Source organism: Sparus aurata, chromosome 17 (genome assembly GCF_900880675.1).
Source record: "Sparus aurata chromosome 17, fSpaAur1.1, whole genome shotgun sequence".
In the NCBI taxonomy this organism is placed as follows: Eukaryota; Metazoa; Chordata; class Actinopteri; order Spariformes; family Sparidae; genus Sparus; species Sparus aurata.
This window is the reverse complement of record NC_044203.1, coordinates 28,260,597-28,287,301: the sequence shown is the minus strand read 5'-3', so window position 1 is coordinate 28,287,301 and position 26,705 is coordinate 28,260,597. Positions and strand designations below refer to the sequence as shown.

At 41.2% G+C, this 26,705-nt stretch overlaps 1 protein-coding gene and 1 long non-coding RNA gene across 3 annotated transcripts in view; one reads left to right on the top strand and one right to left on the bottom strand.

The window, feature by feature from the left end:
• The window catches only part of LOC115567290 (mannosyl-oligosaccharide 1,2-alpha-mannosidase IA), a 215,089-nt gene that overhangs the window by 186,408 nt on the left and 1,976 nt on the right, over nucleotides 1–26,705 (top strand). The window contains exons 5-11 of one of the 2 annotated variants that reach the window (XM_030393699.1): nucleotides 4,075–4,169; nucleotides 11,280–11,406; nucleotides 11,553–11,646; nucleotides 13,821–13,936; nucleotides 17,109–17,328; nucleotides 22,311–22,483; nucleotides 25,357–25,472. In XM_030393699.1, the coding sequence (XP_030249559.1) occupies nucleotides 4,075–4,169; nucleotides 11,280–11,406; nucleotides 11,553–11,646; nucleotides 13,821–13,936; nucleotides 17,109–17,328; nucleotides 22,311–22,483; nucleotides 25,357–25,472 (941 nt within the window). The remainder of the gene's footprint in view (nucleotides 1–4,074; nucleotides 4,170–11,279; nucleotides 11,407–11,552; nucleotides 11,647–13,820; nucleotides 13,937–17,108; nucleotides 17,329–22,310; nucleotides 22,484–25,356; nucleotides 25,473–26,705) is intronic. The other variant, XM_030393700.1, reaches the window with a different exon arrangement.
• On the bottom strand, nucleotides 15,737–16,537 carry LOC115567292 (uncharacterized). The gene is made up of 2 exons (XR_003981170.1): nucleotides 16,478–16,537; nucleotides 15,737–16,364 (listed from the first exon to the last, which is right to left on the bottom strand). It is a non-coding gene; the product is annotated as an uncharacterized LOC115567292 (long non-coding RNA).

Genomic DNA, 26,705 nt, shown 5'->3' with positions numbered 1-26,705 from the left:
CAATATATATTATGGTGAAAACACACTGATTGGAAACAGTTGGAGGCGTCATTGTATTGATCCTGCGCCGCTATTATTTATAGCATAGAAATCTGACAACCCTCACATCGCTAGTGATGCCAATAACACTGCACAGCTGTTTCAGCCCTCAATAAGCCTTTAAAAAAAAAAAAAAAGAATGTACATCTTTGTTACCTTGTTCTAAAGCTGCATGTGTTCAGTAGTCACCACCAGGCACAGCGCTGTGAGCAACAGACAGGACAGGGGAGTCGTGACATGTTGAGAAAGAGACAAACTCATTTTTGCTTTCTGTCTTTTCAAGGAATTGTTGGCAAGAAAAAAAAACTGTATATTGCAGAAGGTCAACGTGCTCCTCAAAATTCTCAAACAGTGCATTTCCTTTCCTAATTTCTTTCTTCCTTCACAACAACATTTTAGCCAGACGGTCTGAGGAGCTTGAGCTAAGACCTCTCATAAACATGGTAGCTGGTTTAGAAGAGTGCAAAGGCCCATTTTCTTGTGTCCCTTTCTCCCCGAGGCGAGGACTGAGAGGTTTTACTGGTAAACAGAAGTGGCAGATCTCGAAATGTTGCCTCCGAGTCTCTCTCTCTCGCTGGGCTCTGACCATGTTTGCTGTGGGAGAGATGACTGCATGCCTGATGCGTGTCTTCAGCGGTTAAGATCTGATAGAAAAGCCATTTGTGTCCCGCCTCCCATCCGCCATCCTACCGGGAACTCCAGCTGAAAGGGAAGAAAGGACCTGTCGGCTGTCACATTGGATCAACGTTGGGCTCCGCTGAGTTCCGCCATTCTGCCGTCTCATCAGACAGGAGAGAAGTTTTCAAAATCAGGAACATAACCACTCTTGGAACACATTGATAGCTTTGCATTATGGGATGGATGGGGAGGCGGCACAAACGCACAAAGTGCAATTTCAGTAGCACTTCAGTAATGAATCTCACGTGCTGGTGGAGGCTCTCAGTGTGGCGCCGGCGACCAGCAGTGTGTCAGCGAAGACAGATTTATGAACACGGCCTTTAATTTAGCCCGTGTGCTGCGTACGCTAAATCACTGAGCAGATGCCAGCCAAAGGGGTTTTACGATAATTAATCAAGTAATTTATAAACAAGCAAACAAGAATAAACGACTGCAATATAATCTGCTGCCCCTGCTTCTTGCCCATGTGTTTCGTAATGTGAGTGTGTGTTTATGGTGTGTGATTACATGTCAAAAAAGCATGTTTCAGTGTGAGATTCCAAAACGACGCAAGCGCAACATACATGAGAGCAAGTGTGTGTGCGTGTGTGTGTGTCTGTGGGCCTCTGGTGGTGGTAGAGAGGACCGATGAGGAGCGATGGGACCAGGCAGGGGGGTCATTAGTGCTCTCTTTGATAAAACAGAGAGCCGGGGGACTGGAAAAGGGAGCGCAGCACACACACAAACACATTCAGCAGAGCCTGTTCTGAATTATTCTGCCAGAATTAACAAGTGTGTGTGTGTGTGTGTGTGTGTGTGTGTGTGTGACGCATCCCTCGGCCCAGCCCACAACCTTTCTGAAAGAACGCAGAGCCATGTACTCTCATGACTGATACCTTAAAGCTAATATTACCTTTTTTTTTTACTTAGCGTAAAAGTTTAAAGTTTTCATCAACCTGCGATTAAAACATTTTGGTCGTCTCAGTTAAGAGATTCTTGTGTCTCTCTGCCGGTGATACCTGTGGCTGGAGGCGTTATGTTTTGGAGTCGTTGTGAACTAAGTATCTCAAGAATGCTTTGAGGGAATTTCTCAGAAACACAGATTTGGCACAAACTTCCACAGGGACTCAAGAATGAACTGATTTGATTGTGGCAATAGTAGGTCGAAGGTCGCTGTGACCCCATGACATCCCAGTCCCGTAAGCGCCATTCTCAGAAATGCCTTGAGGCGATTTCTCCACATTTTGGGCCTTAAAGTGGCAACGGACGACTTTTCCTCCCTCATGTTTCCAAGTGGAATCAATATTGAAAAGACAACTGGATCGTTTCCATTCTCTTAGTTGCAAAATAACAACAACAACACAGGACGAAAAGTTTATTAAATCATTTAGTCTACAATTGAAATGTAACGGCATTAAGCTTCTTTTCCCCGGGGACACACCCACACAGACCTGAACTTTCTGATGGGCTTTCTGATGAATAATAAGTGAAGATGTTCGACCAGACATTGATCGTTTTTGAATATTTATTGTTGTAACGCAGGCTCTCGTCCGACTTAATGCCTTATTTGTGGGTCGTGCATTCAGCCTATACAGCAGACAACATCTTCAGACAATCTCTGTGAGAATATCTTATTCACCAGCCTGAATCGAATACTGGCCCTTCTTAGAAGTAAAAAAAAAAGCGGAAGGCTTTTGCGATTTCTGGTGAATGCAATTGTCAATTCAATAACTGGTCTGCTTGTTCACTCAGTCCTGTTTGTCATCATTTATTTACTTTGCGCCGATTTGCAACTCTTATTCTTGACAGCAAGAGAGAGTCTGTGATATAATGTTTGTTTGAAAAGCTGTGACATCTCAAGGGATTCGCTCTCATGCAAAGGCTCATGGGTAGGAAACGCTCTGTATACATGTATAATGTATAGGAAGTCGATGAGATGTGTGCATACATTAGGTGTGTTGAAAGGTACAAAACAATGAGAAAATGAATACACAGTAAGGCTACAAACACTACTTTATGTCGATAAAACCAATAATAATGCAGGCGAGTATATTCCACCAGTCCGACTGCAATTTGTCTCCCTCTCCATCTTACTCCATGTTTCTGCTGAGTCACTGCTCCACACCGCTGCCACGCTCACAATCGCTCAGACTGTGCCTCTCTCGTCTTCGTCCAGACTCCCTTTTCCATCCGTGTTCCACGTCCGTCTCTTCTCAATCACTTCTTCTACTTTCTCTTGTCTCAGAGGCTTTCTGTATCTTTTTGTTTTTTAATCTCTCCCTTTTCCTCTCACCTCTGCTCTGCCACCTCATCCCTTTTTGTCCCCCTCAGATGTCTCTCTCTTTGTCAGGATTCCAATATCACCGTCTATTCTTTTCATTTCATGTTTCATTTAAAAAATGTTTTCCCACCGGCTAATGGAGATCTGGTGGCTGATAATCCAGCTCATAAGATGATACCTTAACTTAGTCTCATCATTGGCTTCAGAGAGTCTGGCCGGGAGCGATGGAGAGGAAGTGTGGTTTTAAATGGACTGCTTTAGATTACATCCAAGAGGTTGCTTTTAATCCTGCTGGAGCTGTGTTGTAGCGCGTCCTTATGTTTCACATAATTAGCTTCAGAGGGCAAGCAGGAGGGGAAATGTGTGCCGGCCTGTGACAGTGATGATTTTAACGATACAGTATGTAACACATCTGCATTAAAACATCGAGAAACACTTATAATATCCTAAATCTTTCCAACGATGTTTAAACCCATTTCGCCAGATGTTTTAACTATTGGGAGTCAGAGAGTGAGGGAGGAAGTTGGTTTAACGAGACTAAGTGTAAAGTAAATCAATCTTTAATGACTCCTCCATGAACACCTGAGCCCAAGTCATGCCAGATACATTTTCGCCTGGTGTTGTTTGTGCAAGATTAACTGTGATATTGTTGTATTTATTTGCATTACTCGCTTGTTTTTTCACCGCAAACAGGGATTACTTTCCTGTACATTGGCTGTAAACTCCCACTACCCTCAGCACTCACCGGTTCTTTCCCTTCTTTTGTCGTTATCGTCTGTAACATTTCGGTCATGACTTAGATTTCCCCTCAAGCTCCAGACTGCAGTGAAACTTTACACGGATCGCCACTGCAGTCAGGTTGATAAACAGGAGTTAAGATAAATCCACTTTTTAATCCCAAAAGCAAATAGGTAATCTTTTTGCTCTCCTCCCATCAGTAAACTGCTCCAAATCAGAGCAGAATCCGTTGAGACTCCGGGTGTTTATTCATCCGGAAGGTCTGGCTCTGCACCCCTAGTGGCAGAAATGATAAACTGCGAGACGACTGGTTGTATGTGTCGACTAACCAAGTCGCCTTCTTGTTTTTTTCTTTCCAGGTGTTCAAGAGCAAAGTGTTGGAGCTGGGAGAGAAGCTGCTGCCCGCCTTCAACACGCCAACAGGAATCCCCCGAGGAGTCATCAACCTGGGGAGGTGAGTCTCAGCACCAGCCTTCACCTCCAGCTGTCCTCCATCCCAGATAAAAGAAGATATCAGGTTATCGACGCTGGCTTGAATTAATCAGCGCGCACCCACTTCCAGGCACAGTCAGAGGGAGGTCGATTCAAAAACACGAGCCCACAAACAGGAAATACACTAATCCAGTTAAGACACAACACTGAATTTTTTACTTTCAGTTCACTTTCTGTTTGCACATTAAAATAAACGTATGCATGTTCGACAGAAGCCAGAACGAGGAAAGTCAATCCAAATCTGGATGATTTATATTGTAAGAATATTCAGGTCTGCACGTGTTTGCAGACACGACGTGTTGAAGGAAAGAGTTGTCTAAACAAACGGTTCCACAGTCCTTTATTGACAATGGAGCAGCTGCAGGCGGAGCTTTACAATCACGATGACATTTGGATAAGAATTAATCTGTGTTCACAAACAGCCACCGTCTGAATAATATTTGCATGTTGTGTTAATTTTTAATCTGTTCCAAACCATTACCTTTCTAATCTAAGGATCTTTATTGACACGATCTTGTTAATGCCACGGTCATGCAACGCAACTTCAAGCTATTTCCACTTTCAGAGAGATTTCACCATGAATTCAACTCAAGTCGCCTGTGTGTTTGGAGTGGGGGATAATGAACGCGCCTCTGATTTTTTTTTGATTCAACACATTTATAGCGAGACTGAAATCGTTAGTAGTCGGAAAACACTACAGGGGAGAAAAAAAACCAAACATCTGACAATCTGATGAATACTGATAACGGCACTGTATCAGTGACTGTGACGGTCAAATTATCACAGCCTGAAGCCTGACTTTACCTCTGTTTTACCTCATTAACGCGCAGTACAAGGCATGAACAAGGAATAAACTTTCGATCACGCTTCAGCTGGATGACTGGAGACTGGATCTTAAATGTTATTCTCAACCAGCCATGTTTGATTTTGCTTATTTAGACAAATCTGAACGTCGGACCCCTTTAATGTCGTCCTTTTTTCACATTTTGGTCATCCTGCAGTGTACCCGCCTCTTCCTCTTTCATTTCCTAATCTTATAAGAAACTTCCTGGCACCTCTGTCATCCACCTGCTACCAATTAACCCACGAGCCAAGCTGGACAGCTGCTGGCAGATTTAATTACCTTATTCTACAGTTAATTCCTGCTACATCACCAACATGGGTCTGTGGTACAGATGGGCCAGGAAGAACCAGGCTGCCTGTAGTGGGGCCACACAAACAAGCATACACAAACAAGCGTACACACACACACACACACACGCGTCACTTTAGAACAGAACATATGCAATGTGTAACAGAAAGTGAACAGGCAGCGAGCTCTCACAGGGGAGCTCAGTTCTGCTGCACAGCCTGTGGCGCTGACAGAGTGGGATGTATTTTCTGATTTGCTGTAATTGATGTACCGTTGTGTAAGACTTGTGTCTTTTCCTGTATGATTAGTGTTATGTATTTTTGTGTACGTATTATGTCGAGGAGATTTAGCTGCAAGCTAACTCCGTTACGGTACATCAGACTAAACTAGTTGAAAGAAGTCATTCTTTCATATGTGCTGAAATGATTACTTTACAAAGCAAGTTTCATAGTGAAAACTAAGAATCTATTCTACAAAGTCTGACAAATCAAACACTGGCTCTAGGTCGGAGCTTTCTTTAGGGGAGAGTGAGGCGAGGGGTGTTCAGTTGGTTGCAATCATCAACTCAGTCTTTTTTGTCAGGCAACACTGGCAAACAGTTTCTTGTTCCTGCTTCAATTATGATAATTCCTGGTATTTTTATTTCTTTTGGGACAGTAGTCTGAATATTTTAAGGTTGTTGGACTGTTGCTTAGATAATAGAAGGCATTTGAAAATTGAGTTAAAGGTTGATTGACGGAAAGACTATCCCGGCAAAATGTATTTTTCACCAGTTCTCCAGTTACAAACTTCAGGAGAGAAAACAGTTCAGATCAGACTCTGAAAATGGATCACCAGAAAGGGCTTCCAGAGGAATAGCATCTAATAAGTAATGTAAAAACACAAATTGAGCACATCCACAATCTGTCAGTTCACCCCTTCCTTCTTTATTAACACAGGATTATACTCAGCTGTAGTAGTATAGTAGAACAGTCTGTTAACAATTAAACAATACATGCCATATCAAACAAGGAAATAATTATGAAAAGTCTGTGTTAAATTTAAGTCTGTATTAAAGAGCGGAGTGGCAGTCGATGTGATGATGCACGCAGACTGAAACTAAACAAAAACATTTGAATTAAGGTCAAGTTTCCTCAAGCTAAACATGTGATCCTGATTGAACAGATTATGATTTTTAATAACATCAGTGGAACAATCATGATTATTAGTTACATATACAAGCAGGTCACACTGTTTTATTGATGTGTGTTTGTTCCTAGTCAACTCAAAAACTAGAGTTATTTCAGTTGTTCTGTTAAAATCCACAATTTCCTCAACACATTATGCACGACATGTCATATTGACATTTTCTTCTCCAGAGCTAATTATATTTCCGCTGGCTGTGAACAAGGCTGTGTTTGTTAAAGGGGGTGAAAAGATTAATGGACGAGTGCCAGCGCTGTGACGTAGACACCTGCTCCTCCGAACGCACCGCTGCACCTCCGCTTTGATTCCCAGATTGATTCTTCTAAGAGGAACGAACGAGATGGGAATCCGGTCAGAGCTCCTAACGATGGAGCCCCCCAAAAACTTTTAATGGATGCATTCATCAGCGGGCAGAACTCTTTGATTCCTGCACCAGCAACCTCTCTCCCATTTTCTTTCCCTCCTTCTTACAAATTCATTTCAATTCATTACCGGATGTCTGATCTTCCCCAGCATCTATTAGAGGATATGTAAAGTCATTCTAGTAGTACATTCTGCCTCTAGTAATCATAAGACTGACATTAGTGCACCGTCTCTGAGGCCGCACATCTACTGAGAATTACATCTGCAGAATATTACCCACACTGCCTCGATGAAATAAAACTGAAGGCCGTCACTTGTTTCTGATCTTCAGAGTTCCTAGTTAGCTTTTTTAAAGCTGCCATCACACCGTGAATGCACGTAATTTGGCTGCGACAGAGAGTTTTTTGGGTTGAGGTTAATGAAGATTTACACAAAAATCAATCACAGCAGCTGATATAAACTTACTTCGTGGAAGACTGGGGTGGAGCTGATTTCACAGACCTGATGAGATTATTTTTAGCACACACATCTAATTAGCCTGAAATGTAGCAATTACAAACAGTACGCCACCTAATATCAACTGTCAAGTTAACTTTATGTATTTCATATGACACAATATGTTTTAATTAGTTTGATGAAAACATCTTTCACACAGAGACGCAACGTGGAAGTATGAAAAAAAATGCCAGAGTGCAAACACAGATGTGTTGTTTGTTTTTATTTTTTCATCCAGCACCGTCTCGTGTTGTGTGTGTGTAGCTATTTTACCAGGAATAAAACGAGGTTTGTGTATAATTAAGACATAAACATCAACGGGCACGCAGGTGGTTGAGTGGTTAGAGCGCATGCCATATACGCAGCCGACCCCGGTTCGATCCGGCCGGAGGTCCATTGCTGCATGTCACATCCCCCTCTCTCTCCCGTATTTCCTATCTGTCTACTGCTTAATAAAGGTGTCTATGCCAGAAAAAAATCTTAAGAAAAAAAAAAAAGACATAAACATCAACAATATGTGTTCTTGGTAGTTTATTTTTCTTAGGTTCTTGATACAAGATGTTGAATGTCTGATATTTTTTTTTGCATAAAAATTGTGCTGTGTGTTCATGTTTGTTTGTTTTTTGTCCTTTGGAGAAGCAAAAAAAAAGAAAGTGAAAGAAAATATACAATGTTTTAACTAAGAGTTGAAAGTTTCCTCAATAACATGAAAGTTAATTCAAGTCTTCAAAAAGTCTTTGCAACGTTTCAGATTTTAAAAGTTGGCAAATATAAAGTAAATTCAGCAAATCTTTAAGAAGATGCCAGTCATTTTAAAAGTTTATAATACCTTCATCAAATGTATTCATTACACTGATTCTTGTAAATAATTTATTGAAAAGTAAGGAAGCTATGGCTAACTGGAAGACCACAAATGAATGACAGTGACACTCAGCCCTTTAAAATTAATCAAGCTTATTATATATTATAATAAACAGACATCTTTTATATTTTTATAACTTAAACCTACAAACGGACTGCAATTAAAAGTGTTAGCCAAGTTTACGCTTCAGAACATCAACAAGGAACAGAAGCTGAAATTAGAATATTTTTATTGGTCAAGTACTGGTCAGTATATTTGAAAATACAACAAATTAGTGGCTCAGTGGCTGCATGTATATATTTTAGGACAGAGAGAATTAAACATGTAAACAAGAGTGTTTTAAATGAATTAAGTTAATGAGGCATTTATTATAACAGGGTTTCTGCAGGCTTGAACAAGTCAAACTTAAGACTTTTTAAGACCACTTTCAACGAAATTTAAGACCTACACGAAGTACGAAAAAGCAAAGAAAAATAAAGTCCCCAAATTACTTTAAAAAATAACTAAATTTATTGCCATTCACAGAGCAACTCAAGCAATTAAGAATGGAGTGAGTGTGTCAGAGTTATTATAGTTTTAAAATTTCATTCGTTTTTATTTTAATTAGTTTTTTCAGTTTCCTTTTTATTTCAGTTTAGTTTGAATTAGTTTAACAAGTGATTAAGTAGCTTTAGTTTAGTTTTTATCTGGGAATTTAATTTATTAACTATAATAACCCAGGTTTTTTCTTTATATATTTATTTATTATTTATTTTGTACACATACACCAGGATTATTATACGTGCACACACACACACACACACACACTTTAAAAAAAATAAATAAATAACTGTACACACACACAGTGTTCAAAATCCAAAGCACCTCCGATTTCAACCCGAGAGTTCGGGTCGAGCAGAACTGGACAGACTTAGGACCGGGAACTGGTGACAAAGGCATACAGAAGTGTGTGATAGCATGACTTCACTGAAGACTTTTAGAAGCTAACAGTGTTTTTCCGATTTTGTGTGTGACACCAGCGCTTTCACACTGAGTGTGCCCAATTTGAGGGTCCTCTTGCAGAGCGTGCACTGCGCTTCAGATTCATTATTAAGTACGGCTTTTAACCAGCTGAATTGTAGCTGTAATTGTAGCAGATTCCGCAGTCAAAGTCTGTTGGCAAAATGCGACTTAAGTTCCTGCATACTTCAGACAGATGCACAACACACGGAGCTGACTGTGAATCTCACCAACACATTTCCCTGAAACAAAAACAAAATAATAAAAAAAGGCGACGGCGGAAGCGGTAAATGAATGTACATATTTAAGACCTAACCAAATGTAATTTAAGACCTATGTGCAAAATATGGACGTATTTAAGACTTTTTAAGGCCTAAAATTGAGATTCTCAAATTTTAGACTTTTTAAGACCCTGCGGAAACCCTGTATAAGTAAGGATTATTTTCATGATAAACTGATCCATGAAATGTCAGAAAAAACTGAAAAATGCCTGTCATAATTTCTCACAGCCTAGTTTTTCTTCAACCTGTCCAAAAAGATTCAGTTAACTGCCACATAACCAAAGAAAGGACCTAAATCTTCACATTTCATAAGCTGGAAACATTGAATATTATCGTCTCTGCCAAAAAAAATTTATTAAATGATTCATCTATCATCAAAACTGTTGCTGATTTATTAATCCGCTGCTGTCATCAGCTCTGGTGTTGCTTCAAAGTTAAAGAGTGAGTTTAGGAGGATGAGTCATGCTCCAAACTCCTGAAACCACCGATGACAAAAGCTAAATGTTCAAATAGATCAATACACTCTGGATGGCATGTATTATATACAGATCTCTGGAGACGTACAGAGAATGGTTATTGATTTCCTTATAAGAAGGCAAAAAAAGTAGGATCCAATCTGTCTGTTATAATGCATAAAGCACAGTCTGGGTACAGATGGTCAAGAGGCCGACCAGCCAACCAGAGTCAAAGACTTTCTACAACTTTGTTCAGCTGCGGCTCTGGATGTGATGCTGTTTGGAGTTTTACCTGACGGAGAGAATCACTGCTGAGTGGAAGAACTGAAAGAACTACTATATGGTTCTGATCCAAGAGGATCTTGTGAAGCTGGTTTCACTTTGCTTCATGATGTTACAGGATCTGAAGTTCAGATTCAGATTCAGATTATGCTGTACTAAATTGAAAAATTCAGATCTACAGTACGGGCCAGTACAGATAACACACTCTTTACAAAAATATGAGTATCATCCGAGGAAAATGTGTTTTATGAAAGTTCTATGAAAAACATGTCCTCAAAATAGTCTTCTCCCTCCGCTGCCCCATGAATGAAGCCATGAAAGGCAAAGAAAATCAAATCAAATAAAAAACATCGGCCTGAAGCTTCAATTCTGAAGCTGTTCTCTAAATAGTTTTCTATTAAATAAGAAAAAAAAAACAATAACTTCTCCTCAGCCTGTATCTATTTCAACCTTTAAAAGTACAGCAGCGGATAATTCACTCGGTTGAAGATAAAGATACAGATAAAACTGTACTCGCTCAATGCTACTGTTTACATACCACTGGTATCTTAGACAAGTTTGTACACATTTTTCCAAGCTTGTTCATATTCGGCTTGACAGCAGCAGCCCGGTGGATTGTTTGTTTTTAACTTGACATTAGTGGACTCTACACACAGTAATGATTTAATGAGTGATCAAGACGTAACTGTTGCATTTGTCAGTGATGAATAAAACAATAGTAAATGTGATTAATCTGTTTGTGTGTTTGATACTTGAAAGCAGGAACCTACCCACTGTTCATAACAAGGAATCACATAAAACCCTAATGAGAGTCAATGAGCTGGTTGATCATCTTTATGTGAATGTATTTCTGCTTATTTGCTGATGGCGTGGAATAGTTACACCAGCAATGTGAAGAGACACACATCTTCCCCAATATGTCTCTGCCGACACAGAACTCTTCTGATGGAGTCCTGGTCGATGCTTACCTGTAACATCCATGATACTTAGTCTACCTGTCTGGATGTTGTCTCTGTTGCAGTGGCACCAGTTGGAGCTGGGGCTGGGCCTCAGCCGGGAGCAGCATCCTGGCTGAGTTCGGGACCCTTCACCTGGAATTCGTCCATCTGTCGGAGCTCTCTGCGAATCCCATCTACACAGAGAAGGTGCGATATAAAAACATAGATCACATTTCCTGTTCCACCTAACAGAACAATTCACTGCTACTTTACTGACGATGATGATACAGTACAAGTCACACCATAGCATTGAATCCTCATGAAGTTATCTTGGTTGTCTGGTGTCTCTGCAGGTGATGAACATCCGAAAACTGCTGAACAAGATTGAAAAACCCCACGGCCTGTACCCCAACTTCCTCAGTCCAGTCAGCGGCAACTGGGTCCAACGTGAGTACTGCGTTATTCTGGTTTATCATCTGGGAAAGCATTATAGGATTATGGGCATATTTGGGTCACAGAGAAATGTGTGGAGCAGTTTAATTTAACGTGAAGGATGAGGTCAACGGCTCCCCGGAAAACATAGGGTTTAAATGTGAGCTCGGTAACACGTCCATCGCTAAGCAGCCCTGTGAAGGTCATCCTTGTTATCTACTCAGTTTTACAATAATTGCGTTTTTTCCCAATGCGGGTCAAGATTACAGTGCAAAGGGTTCATAAAATGTCATTTCTCATTTTCCTTGCTGGTGTCTGACTGCTTCTTTTAGCTTCGACACCTCTGACAGACCTTGAGTCACCTCACGTGTCAAAGCTCCTTCAGCTGCTCGTCTATGTCACCCAGCCATCCGTCTTATTTCCTTTCATTTTTAATATCAGGCTCATAGCAGTGACTATATGACTCCCATTGCTCTGGGTTATTAAAGTGATAATGAATTCAATTACCTCAGGAAATTGGATCTTTCCGATTTACCTGAAAGGAAAAAAAATGAAAAAAAAAAAATCGTGGGATAAGACGACGCCGGGTTTGAAAAGGTTGTAATGTGGATGATTACAGAGGCTTATTGTCGTGGGTGAGCATAAAGAGAAGCCAAATTGTATATATTTATTCCAACAAAAGAAGAAGAAATCTTGGATTCACAGCCGTCCCTCCTCTGTCAGCTTCAAGGACAAAGACACGCACAGCGCCGTGGTAACCTCGCGGGGGAGTCGGTAAGGGCGTGCGCGCATGCGATGAGCGTGAGTGGACAGATTTAGCGTCACACACGCCCCCACGCTGAATTATCATATTCATCTTCATGAATCCGAATGTCGACTTTAAGAGCGGGCGGGAGGAGAATCAACAGCCACTTGTTTCAATTTACACTCACACAAGCCTGAAGTGTGTTACATAATTTAGGTTTTAACCTCACTAAACGGAGAGTGTGTGGGTTCACAGTACGTTAGCATGCACGCCACGAACTGCCCAGAGGACGCCAAGAGAGAATAACACAGTTTAGACAATACAGTGGGAGTGGAGTTATTTTCTAAATGTTCGATCACAACACACTGTGATTCAGATACAGCGGCCTGTTGGACTTGATTTGTGACTGGAACACAAACATTTCTGCAGTGTTCATGTTAAAATTAAGACTTTTTTAGACCTTTGAATACAACAGTTTCACGATCGTACCGAACAAAGTCAGAAAAGTTTGATAGAACACCAGAAGGGATGATGTGGTCTAGAGTTATAACCCATTATCTCTTTTTTCAGTGCTTCATATAATAATAATAATCTCGATGATGCAAGTCATTAAATTTTAGTGTCCAGGCTCAGGTAAGCTGCAAAACCAACTGAAACTTTGAATTTATCTTAAGTTAATTTAAGTTATCTCTTAAATATGGATGGACACTCACTGGTTCTCAGTCTTTAAGCTTTCTAGCTACTTTTGGGTCCTGAAATTCACTTACAGCAACTTTACAGCAATTCAAGATTCAGAACGTAAAGGCAAAAGTGATGGAGTGGCAAATAAAAATGAAACAAACCAAAAATAAGAATAAAATGATGAAAAATTAAAATGTATGTAGTGTTTGCTGCAGGTCTGATGGGAATGACTGAAACTCAACAAAAAAAGGACCCGGCAGCCTCCTGCTCAGACGATCCTCTGTCACACTCCTAACAGCCTCAAATTAGGATATATGTTCATAACAAGCTTTTATCCATGTGTTTAGGCCTTGTGTTCTAGGTCACCGAACAGCTGACCTTTTCAATATCTCCCTCGGGGATGAATTTATTCACAAACTCTGTCGTCAGTACGTCTGGACGGGCAGAAACAGAGATTTTTGGAGACACTGATGCAGACACTCGAGTTCATGGCCTAATTGTGTCTTATCAGTGTATGTAGCGTATATGTGAACTTAGTTATTTGTTAAAAATAATATCAGAGTATCTCATTTGTTAATTAACGGAATGGATGTTATATTGTCTATTTAAGGGAGAAGAAAGGGAGATCAGAAAGAAAAGGAAAAATTTTACATGTGAACCAGGTAGAAGGTTTTTGAAGACCTGCAGAGACCCTGTCTGAATAAAGACCTGTGTGTGTGTGTATGACCCTGCTGAATGTTTCCCTCCTTGTTCTCCGTCTTAGATCACGTTTCCATCGGTGGCCTCGGGGACAGTTTCTACGAGTATCTGATCAAATCATTCCTGATGTCGGACAAGACGGACGGCGATGCAAAGAAGATGTACTACAGCGCGCTGGAGGTACGGACACCAAAGTCTCCCGTTTCACGCGGAGTGACTGGTCCTCTCTGTTAGATAAAGCGATTGTAATTACAGCAATTTGCATACATGGCTTTGATCAAACAAAGCGTTTAAAGTGTTTTACAGCCAAGACAAATAAAGACGAACAAACACTTAAACACAAAACAACAAGAGGACAGACAAAGTACAGTGCTTCAAGAGTGATAGTTTTGTGTTATTTAGACGTAGGTTTCAGTTCCATACATATTTCTCACGGCTTTACTGGCTTTCATGGAAAGAATCACGATGTTCAGGTGATATTTTGGCAGAGGGAGCTTTGAATTTAGATAACAAGGAATAATAGAAGAGTTTTTTCTGTCCTCACACAGGCAGCATTTTTAAAAATTAATAGTTACGGTTGAAGCCGTTATTAACGACCATTCTGAGCTTGACAGAAGGATTTGAGGAATGATGATCTTCCACTTCTCTCACAGTGAATCTTCAAATACAATTCCTCGTTAATTTTATCTTGTGATGCAATTAGAAGGTGAATTCTGTTCTTGACTGAGCGCAGTTCTAGAAGTGTAGAACTTATCTAATTTCTGTTTGCTCACCTGCAGTATGTAACAGGTATGCCTAGTGAAAATTTTAAATATAGACAGCCCATACAGAGAGGAAAAATAAAACCACATGCATTTAATCTGTCACTGATGTGACGTTTATGTTACATTTTAGACTCCTGATGTGTTAGAAGTTTTAAAGCAATGTCAAACCTAACAATATTTAGGGCTGGGCTTAAAAAAGAAATCACTTTCCAACGATCGATCTTAATACCTGAACACCTGCCAAGTGCCAAATGCAGGTAGATTGCCCATTTAGTGAGTAAATGTTAAAAGGCTTTCTGCCACACTGTCAAGTAAATGTTTGTATTGAGGCCACAGGGGCACAGACTCCATGGTGCATTCAGGTACGCCTTGAAATCAATATTCAAGTGCTTTGAAAGGTTGTTTAAAACAGGAGAGCTTATTAATTATTTATTTTTATTTGCCTTTAGTTAAAATGCAAAGGTCTACATCTGTCATTACTTTCCTGTTGTTTGACTACAGCATGTTAAAACTCATCCTATCCTATGCTTATTGTAAACTTGCAAGTTTTAATGATGCACACAGTTAGGGGGCTCCTTGCACAATTACAAGCATCAGTTCTTCATATCTAAGCTAAAACAGAATTGAATTGAATTGAAAATTAAATAATACATTTGTTAGTATTTTAATAACCAATTAATCAGTTTAATCAGCCTTTTTTTATATATAAAATCTCAAAATTATCTGAATCTAGCATCTAAAAACTGAATATTTTCTGTTTTTTCAGACAGTAAACTGAATATCTTTGGGTTGTGGACAAATCAAGCCATTTGAAGAGTCATATTGGGCTTTGAGGAAACACCGACCAGCACTTGTGATAATATATAGACAAAACAGCTCATCTAGAAATATATGACGGCTGAAATCAACAGTGAAAATAATCGTTAGTCGCAGCCCTAACGCATGGATGTTTCTCTCTTCTATTAAAGATTCAGTGGCTCTTATTCAGAAGTGGGTGTAGCGCCATAATGGGTTTCTCTTATCCAGAGCACCAAACTGTACAATGATTATATACAGCAGTATATTTGTGACAGAGGGGGCGGGCTGCAGGAGGAAGAAAGGAAGATAACATCATAAAGTGAAGTCTCCTGGCACTGCGTAATGTAATGTAAAATACTTTCTGTGCACATGAACGTCTGTTTTCGGCACACACATGCATAAAAATCATCCTGAAGTCGTCTGTTTTCCACTTTAATGGAGATAATGTCAGAGCAGAGCACATTTCCTCTGGCTGCAATTAGGATATCGCAGACAATAACTCCAGATTGCCATTGAGGGTTCCTCACTTCTCATCAGAGGGGTCAAGCCAGAGGCATAACTACTAATTACAGACTCTTCGTCTCCCCTGTGACTTATTTAAATGGCGAAGGACCCCCGTACTATCAGATTAAGTTATAGACTGTATGTTTCCACAGAGATCTAAGGTGAAGCCGCGGCATGACTCATTATCTCCGGCATTCAAATAAAAGTAGATTACTAATTAAAACAGTGTTGAATGAAAGAACATTTTCCAATTATCCTATGCCATGATTACGGCTAACAACAGCTAATTAGTGGGGAAAATGATCTGTCTCAGCCCTCAAGAATTCCTGAGCTGTATTTATAAGCTTTCATATTATACACATTACTTGTTTTGTCCCCGGTTGCAGCAGGTTGCATCTTTATCAAATTGTATTTAGCATGAAAGGCTTCTCATACATTGTATAACAGTTGTAAGAGTACTAGCGCACCACTAACAAAATGTTCATCAGAGCAGATGTCCTCATTTCCTCATCTTTCCTTTTCTAGGCCTCATCTTGGTAGAGCTGTTAAAAAAAGACAGAAATTAATGAATGTCTGGACTCGAGATTCAAGAGGGAGTTTACACTTTTAATTATCAGCACTATGGGGGGTGTCGCTGCTGCTCAATGTCACGAACCTGAATTTGGATGCAAAATGCGCAGCAAGCCAGGCGAGGAGGGGGAGATGGGGAAATCTGTAAAAAGAGAGAGAATGATGAGTCATTTGGAAACGATCTCATGAGATGTCCTTCTGTATTCTGTCTTATAAAACATAAACGCTGACAAGAGACGCAGCTGCAGAGAGGCAGAGATGCACAAAAAACCTAAGTTTGCAGAATTGTCTGAAAAAGTTGAGATTCCTTTTGTCGATACAGAGAAACTTCCCTTTTCCTTTGCTCCGTTACCTCCGTCTTTTTTGATCAATTATTAAAGCGTTTGTGCTGGACCATCTCTTTCGCAGACGGAATCTCTCCCAGGTTTTCCTTCCTGTTATATAACAACCTACATAATTAAGCATATAAGTACAGACATTTACAGTGTAGCAGCCATGTTCGACGGGTAAGATTGCCCACATATACGAACTGTTATAGAGAACATGGTTTATCGATACCCCTTCTGGGAATGTGAAGGTGATTCAACCTCCAATTCAGGAAGATAGAGATTCCTAATCAACCGAGGCATCAATGTATGTGGCACAAATTATGTCAATAATTAATAGACAGCACTTTTACCAGGTTTAAATATTCCTGACCGTGTGTTTCCCTGCAGGCGATTGAAGCCAACCTGGTACAGAAGTCACCTGGGGGTCTGACCTACATGGCTGAGTGGAGGGGAGGGATCCTGGATCACAAGATGGGCCACCTGGCCTGCTTCTCTGGGGGCATGATCGGCATTGGGGCTGATGACGGCGTGCCGGAGAAGAGGCAACACTACCTGGACCTGGCTGCGGAGATCACACACACATGCCACGAGAGTTACACTCGCTCAGGTCAGTGGAAAATGGCAGCAATGCTGAAGATTGTGCAGAGACGCTTCGCTTAGAGAGGCTGTGTTCAGGAGGCTCAACGTCGGGCAGAAGGGCAGAGGTTTACAGACTGCTCCTACCTGTTTTGGTTTGGATATAAATGGATCATGTCAAACTAAAAGATAATCTAGCAGTAGCGGTTGTGGAGGAAGACTGAAGGTTTTTATCTGATGCAACAAGGTCATGATGTTTGCACAATGCAGTGGCCTTCCCTGAATCAGTGGGGATGTAAACAGCTCTCCTTTTTCGTTTTTTGCTTTATTTCATCTTGTTTGACAGCCTCAACTACAAAAAGTACAAAGAGAAGATATTTAATGTTTCACCAATTGTATTGATATTTTGTAATTATATGCGTATCCTAAACTTGATGCCAGTATCATCTTTTTAACAAGTTGTGACAGGGGCAACAAAAGACTGGAAAAGTTGATGAATGCTCATAAACACCTGTTTGGAATATTTCACTGGTAAACAGGTTCATTAGTTACAGGTGATAGTATCATGAGTGAATCAACAGGAGCATCCATGACAGGGTCAGGCCCTGAGTGTGCAGGTATTTCTTAAAACCACCTTTTTTAATGTGTTTCATCATCCCTACACACGTAAGTTGTGTTACAGGTCACTGAAAGTAGAACTTTTAGAAAACTCAGGCCGGTGTGAAGATATTCAGAAACGACTGTTTCAGTGTTTTTTACGTCTGGACCAGCAGCAACTTTTTACAAAAACTCTTGCTTACAATGTTTTGCTGATGATGTAACATTTACCTGCCTCGCTCATAGTCATTTTCTGTAGCTTAGCAACCAACTGGAGTAAACAATCTGCTTCCTGTTTACACCGGCACGTGCATGCCAAGATAGGGACATTTTTTCTTAAACCCTGTTTCCAAAAATACCAATGTACGTTCACAAGCAAGCATGGGGCGAGATTCACTACTTTGTGAAACACATGATTGTATGACTGATGACGACATGGGCTGGGGAACACCTCAACATTGACCATATTATTACATTATTTTTATTTATTTTTTTTCCGTAGCATTCAACATTTTTAGGAATGGGGGTTGTACAACGTCTCTCTTACCACCGCCGAGTGGGCAGTGCATATCCACCTGCAAAGCATGTCAGAAAGAGAGAGAAAGAGAAAGTTCACACCGAATCATGTTAGTTAATAATGCAATCTAAGCCCAAAGCTTTAAACAGATAAAACTCTTGACTGATATTTTTCAGTTGGTCTTTCTTAAAACTTGCAAAAATCTTGCTTGCCATCACAGAAATGATGAGCTACTCTTTAGATCCAAATCATTCACATTCATACACTGACGAGGCTGCCCTCAAAAGCAATACAGCGTTTATCTACAGCGCCCTACGCCATTCACACGCAGGTGGAAAAGCCATCGGGATCAATTTTGGGTTCAGCATCTTGTCGACGGAAACATCCTGAGCCACAGTTGGCCTGTTTTAAGACCTAGAAAGAGTTAGCGTTATGGTTCATCGCTGTTGTGGTACACTTGGACTGTCGTGTTAAGAAAAGGTTATAGTGGCATTCAGAGTAAGGAAATTGAGTCTGGGAGAGTGATACTGAAAATTAAAAGGGCCTCCAGCGTTTTAATTTGCACTGCTTTAGAAGGAGAATCGTTCTCGGTGGCTACACCTCGACAGAGAGACAACGAGCCTCGTAAGTAGCAGCTGCGGATTCAAGTTCTCCATTATTCTCATGGTTGCAGGCGGCACACACGGAGGCGCCGAGTGTGTTCGATACTTATAATCGCATTTTGATGCAATTCTGGAGAAAGGAACGACAAGAAAAGGAGAGAAAACGTAGGTAAAATTTGGAAGAGTAAACATTGTGTTAAAGCCCGAAGGCAAACGGGGAGAGGAGAAGAGTTCTGATATGATTACACTCTTAGAAAGAGGATGTACCCAGGAGAAAAAGAGGAGGGAAAAAAAGAGAGGAATGGTTGCCAGCAACAGTCCCGCATTTTTCTGGAAAGACCTCCGTTTGATCTCTTCTCTTCCCCGGCATCTGTCTTGGCCCTGACAATAATCTCCTCTGCTAATTTCAAGCTTTTTTTTTTCTTTCTTGCCCCCCCTCCACTGTCGGGTGGGCTGCACGGATTCATCCTCCAAGTGCTCGTTCGCCTTCGCTTCTCCAGTAAGCTAATGTGACTCATCACATAACAGGTTTCTTGATGTGCTTGGAATACTTTTGATCTTGCGGGGCCCCGAAAGGCTTCTCTGGCTTTTCGCTCTCTTTCACAGTCATCCACCAGGTTTTCTCTTCACTCATTAAAGGGAATGGATTGTGCTCAGCGGCTCTAAGATTAGCTGTCTTCAGGAGAGAGAGAGAAAGAGAGTGTGTGTGAGATTTGCTCTTGCATGTGCGTAAAGTGTGTAGCTGCGTCTGAACACTGATAACATGAGGACTCTCCTTGTGCTGCTGCTGCTCTGGATCTCTGCCATCATCGCAGCCACACACTGATGCTGGAAAATTGGGATCTTAAAGTCAGCAGCAGGGAGAGGGAAAGGGCACTGGCTTTAGAGGAAAAAGTTGTATGAGACTTTCAACGCGTAGCTTTTGTGCATTTCTACTATTGTAAATCGGAGGCAGCAAGTATCATTTAGGGACTTGACTTCCTTTTGTTGCTAACAGAAAGGGAAACGATAGATATTCGACCTGTTAACATCACTGTTTGACTGGTGAAATATATCTGTCTGCTGAGGCAAGAAGCAAAAAAACGTGGGCAGAGTTTCCCTAAATGTTACGTTTCATAACAGCTCAATAACAACGCACAGTCCCAGCAGGATGTATCCCATTCAAACAAGTCAACCAGTCCAAATAGCTCGGATCAGCTACTTTATTGTGTTCTTTCCAATGAATTAAAAGTTGGTATGAAATCTCACAGCCCTGGTGTCAAAATGTGCCGTTATTAAAAGTTTCAGTAATATTCAGTGTTACCCTGCAAAGCGTCTCGACCCGTGAGCTTCTCGCAGGTCTTCGCTTTGCAGCTTCTTGGAAACTTGCATTTCAACCTCGCAGCTAATTAAATGTCTGTCTGAGGATTTCTTATTAAATACATCTTCTATCTAATTTTCTCTACACCTCGCATGCACTCCGGCATAATTAGAGATCATAAGCACAGGTCGGTAGAAAGATAACAAAGTTTAGACTGAACATATACTTTGGTGTAGAAGCAGGTAGAAGAAATCAGCGTCTGGCTCGGGCGTGCTGTTCATCTAATGAGCAGTTTTTCTCTGTTGAACCTGCGTTAGCTCTCCCATCACAAGCATCATCAGCCCAGAGAATTATTAAGTGCCAAAGCGGCAGCCAAGAAGCAGAAAATCGAAAGTGGAAAGAGCCCAGAAGTGGTTTAGGGATCAGAAATATGTTTTGGTTGGAGAGGAGAAACTGTGGAGCGACAGGTGTGGCACAGTTCTGTCTGTGCTGGCTCTGTTGCTGCTGGGGAGGTTCTGAATGGATCAACGCCACCGTTACCCTGTGGAGTTTTTGACCTCTAGTAGAGCAATGAGGGTGTCCATGTTTAGTGAGGTTAGTGTTCTACAGGACGGCAACGTGCCAACAAACACTGCAACACAGGCTGAGAAGAAGATGTAGTAGTGTCCTTGTTTGTAAAAATGGATCTGTGGAATTTAAAATATTTCATAAAAGCATTTGCAGAACAGTTTATTTTAGAGGCACGTAATGAGTTTTGGTGAATGATGATAAAAATAAATCTAACTTTTGTTTTGTTACAAGAAAACGGGTCTTGAGTACCAATCAACATTTACAAAAATATAAAACATTCTCAGATTGAAAATGAAGGTCTGTCTCTTAGAAATATTTCAAATGAAGGCTTGTCGGAACGTTCCTGGAATTAAATTTACAACATTAAAAGCTAGAGGGCTCCATATTGTAATTTTCCTCACTGCGACTCCTGTCTACATACGACACCTGCTTTGTGTCTGGAGGAGGGCTGCCATCTTTCATCCTTCTTTCCCTGTTCCTGTGTTTGTTTCCTTATTTGTTGCTTCTCTTCCCAAATGGAGACAATGTAGTGATTTTAGGGTACTGCATCATCCTGTCTTGATGGTGTTTCAGCCGCAATACAATAACCAATGATCGCCTTTTTTCTTCCGGTCATTAGCACTTCATGCAGTAATATGTGTGTTGAGTAAACAGAAAGTACTTTCCTGTCTCTTCTTGTCTTTCTGCCTCACACATCAACACTGTAATGGACTAGCTGACCAGGTGGCCCCGCTGTCTGCCACACTGGCGTCTTATGTCAACATGATTGTGTGCTCGAATCAGATGCAGCTTCATCCAAACCCCCTCGCTCGCCTCAAAGAACCTGCTTCCGCCCAACGCAGTCCAATTTGCAGAGCAGCTTCCCAGTGGTCGGCCAAAATGACAGATGATAAGCCAGAGAAATAAAAAAAATAATAAAAAATGTCTAAGCAAATCGAGTACAGAACACAGTAGGTAGAAACTGAATTTCAGCATTGTATTGCACGACACAATACAGCTTTTTTCCCTAAATGTAAGATGTTGCTATGCCTTGCTATGTCCTGTCCCGACCTTGGCAGAAACATATTCCTTTGTGCTGTATCATGAATAGAATCTCTTTGTGATGTAGTCTCAAATTGTGGCAGAAATATAATGGAGGTAAAATAAAGAGACGGAGAGAGAAGAAGAAACCGACAGACCATCTGGACAGCTGGGAAGGGTCTTAATTGTTTAACTTGTGCCTCAAGCCTTTTTCGTTCAAAACTAACATAATTGAATTTCTTCTGTTCACGTTGATGTTATGTTTGCTCACTTGCAAATAGAGGAAGAAAAAACATTTTGAAAGGATTTTGAACTTGACTGCAAATCTGTCTTCGTGTCTGTAGGCCGGAATGGAAATCGTTGTTTGATTTTCATTAATGTTCCGTCTCCATTTTTGTCTCCATCAGCCACTAAACTGGGACCTGAGGCGTTCAGATTTGACGGCGGGGGCGAAGCCACGGCAACCAGGCTGAGCGACAGATATTACATCCTGAGACCAGAAGTCATCGAGAGCTACATGTACATGTGGAGACTGACCCACGACCCCAAATACAGAGAGTGGGGCTGGGAGGCTGTTGAGGTGAGATACACCAGGACAGTGTTCATGTTTATTGTAACCAACCAAATACATAGGTGTGATTGGCAAAGGACAAAAAAGAAGGAAAATATACGGCGCACCTACCATGACGCAGCGACAGCGTCTCGTTGTGCAGCTGGCTCTAGAGGCAGTGTTTTCTAAGCATGTCGGGGGAGTTATTCTTATGCGTTTTAGAAGGATGTCACTTACTTGCCAGGTCATGTAAGGGGTACACTAAAGAATTTATCATACTTGTCAAAACGAAAATAGGAACTCCACTATGTCTCTCTTTGCATTTATTTTGTCCCGTTGTCGGCGTCAGCTAAGAAAAAAATAGTTCGCCCCACACGTCCAAAACTCTTAGAACACAGCAGATAACATTCCACAACAATTGCAGTCTTTTTGGTGGAGCTCTGCTTTGAATGTAGTTCCATCGTGACAAATGAACAAACTACTCGCGGAGTGACATGAAGACATGAATCAGAGGCACAAAAACGATGACAGCGGTGAGCAGTCATTATATTTACCAATACCCGAACTGTGCCATGCGCACAAAACAGCTAATAGAGAGCTGTTGATTCTGCATATTTACACATTTATTGTTAAAACCTGAAGCAAGGAGAGACCAGCTGTCCCAGACCGGGACTCAACACAGCCACTAAGGAAGTGAAGGCCAGTTCGACTAAAGGACAAACAGTTCCAAGCAGTAATTGAATATTCAAAACTGTTTCAATACTGATTCTCTGCAGTCTTGATGCACACGTACCAGCTGCACTTTATTGTTCTCTCCGACAACAAACTAACACACACACACTCAATTGTTTGAGGCCTGAGCTAAAGAAAAAAAACATTCAAATAACAAATGTTTCTAAAAAAAGTTGTGTCACTTTTCCGCCATAGTATTCAAAATGATACCAGAAATCTTACATTTTCCAGGCATTGTTTCTATGTTAGAAATTTCAGTGTCGTGATAAGAATAGTACCAAGATGTTTTTTCTTGTCAGGTTTAGCTCTTGGAACCTCAGGTCTGAGTAAGCTAACAGGACAGCTAGCTGCATGGCTAACCAAGCTAACAGTTAGCAACAAGTAAAGTTCACTGTCAATCAGGAAACTCTGTAAATTACAGAGCGTTGAGGCAGAGCAGCCAGAGGACATCGGAGGGAAAAGCAAAAAATACCTCCTTTGTAAAATAGAATCCAATTTCACCCAAATCAGTGAAATAAATTGTAAATCTGTGTTTTTGTTATAGTTATAGATTGTGTTTGTGCTCCAGTGACATCATGAGAACTGGAGAAAGTGTTTATTTGGATGAGCCATCAACATTTTTATTCTTTTCCAGGAAATGATGAACTCATGAATACATTAAGAATACCTACAATACCTACTTTTTGTTTTTGTTGGGCCTGGTACTGGGGTAAAGGTGACATTCTGTAGGTTCACAGGAACTTGGAAGTGTTTTAATTTCCCGACAGACATAAATTCACAATTCATGGAGTGGAGACGAGTCAAAAGTCTCTCCTGTCGTTTTAACTGCAGAGGGGGTGAAGAAAAAATGATCTGTCAAGCAGCCAAGAGTTAGTGGTATCATAATATCATAATGAGGAGCTCGAACAGCCAGAGAAAATCATTTTTGACCACTTCAACAGCCTGAGAAGGGCTTCAGAGACAAGGACTATCTTCTCTTTCGGCCAATAGCATCTCGGGGAATGTTTCCTATCTCAGCAAAGTCTTTTTCCGACGAAACAGTTAGGGTTGGTCTGGAAGCGTTCAGACAGATTTTCTCAAGCTGTTATCATTGTTCAGACTGTACCCGTCACAATGTCCTGTGACGCTGTTAATTTGAGGCAGCTTTCTGAAGGCTTGTTAAACACTTCGGGAGCCGGCTGACTAACACATTCGTGGGACTAGCTGGTTCAGCAACATTAAGACAACCAACATATTTTCAGATGATGAAAGAAACCTTAAAAATATTGTCTTATATCCAGGCTTGTGTGGCACAAAGAGTAATTAAAGTGGGAGATACTGTGCCGTATAATTTGTACCCTATACTCTGTTCGTCGTGGCTTGCACTCTGATTTTTATAAATTGTACTTACCTATTATGTCAAGCCCCTGTAGCACCCTCAATTACCCTCAACCCGCTTCCTTGATATTGTGTGGCACTATACATTAGCTTGTAGATCAAGCAATATCACTAGTAGGTGGTTGAAGGTTATGCAGGGAGCACACCGTTATTAATGTAGCAATAGACAGGACATTAGCTGTAGTAAACTGTAGAGGGCTGGCATGATAGATTTAGTATTAATTTAGTGCGCACAGAAGTGGAGAGATCAGGCTGACGAGTTTGACGGGCCTTTAATTATCGGTCACAGAGGTTGAGAGCAGTGCACAACGCTTCTCTTCATGAACATCAAGCATTAACACGTCGGGGTCTTTGTTAATTAGCACGTATAAGCCAGGCCTTTGTAGCAGGGGTAATAATGTGCTAATCCGCTTGGCTACCTCAGCCACTCTCCATTAGCCCTTGTCAGATTCAGCATCGCTCAGGCCTCAATTGTGTAGCCGTCTGAAGGGCTCGACATACTCTGTCATTTACTCTTTCTTACCGTGTGCGTTGACACATTGTTGTTGACTTAAGGATTTTCTCGCTGTGCACAATATCAGAGCTAGGTAAGAGTGTTTTACTCAGATGCCCCATGATTTCCTTTGAGCAGTTTGCACAATATTTGATTCTGTCACTGCTCAGAAGTGAAAAAGGCCGCATACATGAATAAGTGATCACAGTGTTATTCATTCAGTTTGAACAATAAAACCGGAAGCAGCGAGAAGTAGTTTTATACTTTGTCCAGCAAATAAAATGTTTCCGTCTGTCGTCAGGCCCTGGAGCAGCACTGTAGAGTGGAGGCCGGCTTCTCCGGGATCCGGGACGTCTACACCACGACGGCCAGCCATGATAACATGCAGCAGAGCTTCTTCCTCTCAGAGACGCTCAAGTAAGGCACATTTCCTCGCCACATCACCTCATGGTAACAGAGCAACTGGCAAAAGGACGAGTAAGCCATCACAGATACAGAGAGCGATATAGGCTCTGATACTAGAATCCCGGATATAATCTCTTTTGTCCATGAAGCACACTCATGGTGTGATTGAGACATGGACACTCTCTGGGGTGATTCCAATCACACTCTTCATGAAGACTGTGACAGAAACACAGATGGTGTTCAGTTAGATACTTCAATTTCACCTCCGCTCAGTCTCGGATCATTGAGCAACACGAACTATTCAGATAACACAGGCCTCAAAAGTTATCTGATGACTGCTGACCTGAATAAGATTCTAACATCAGACTTTGCTGCTGTCACTGTTACAACAGCCCTAATGTGCATCCACAGGGAGGTGTTATGTTGTATTCTGTTAATTTTGGCTACATCAATATCAAATTGTTCGTGATATGAGAATTTATATTGTCTTAGATCTTGGTGTGGTCTCAGCGTTGTCTCCTCCTGGTTTTCAAGGCTGCATGATGTAATTCTGTGAAATTGCTCAGATACTTTACTTCCCCCACTTCGTCATTAAATCCACTTTACTGATGATTACTTATAAAAAATCCTGTTATGTTCATTTCATTACATGTTTCATCGTTGTAGTTCAGCAATCCTGTGCCGACATTAGTGTCTGAACTCACATCTGCTGAAATATTTAGCCACGCTGCAACACACACACACACACACACACAGTGGTGGACAAACACAGCAAAGATCAGTGAAGAAAGAATGAGATTTTGATTTACGGTTTTATCAGTTATAGATCCATTAGCATGTGCCCAGATTGGGTGCGGACATCTCTCAGTTTGTCAAAGCCTGGCTAGCTGTTTCACCCTGTTTTCAGTCTTTATGTAGTCCCCCCAAGAATCCGCAATCGCGGAAATTACCGCAGATTTCTCGGCCGTCCACGGATTCAAAGACCTTCCGCGGAATATCACATTTTGCATGTAGTTTTCATCCCGGCCGCGGTTAGCGATCGGCGACCACCAGGTAGCGATCTCAATGAAAGCACTTAGCCATGGAGCGACTTACACAACCCAACCCCCCTGACAGCTAGTAACTTCAAGCTTGCAAATACTACAGCAGCTGAAAGAGCTAAACGATGGGGGCAAGCTATTTTGCACACCATGCAACAAAGTCACGGATCACAGAAGAAATTCAACAATAAGAGACCACTTGTCT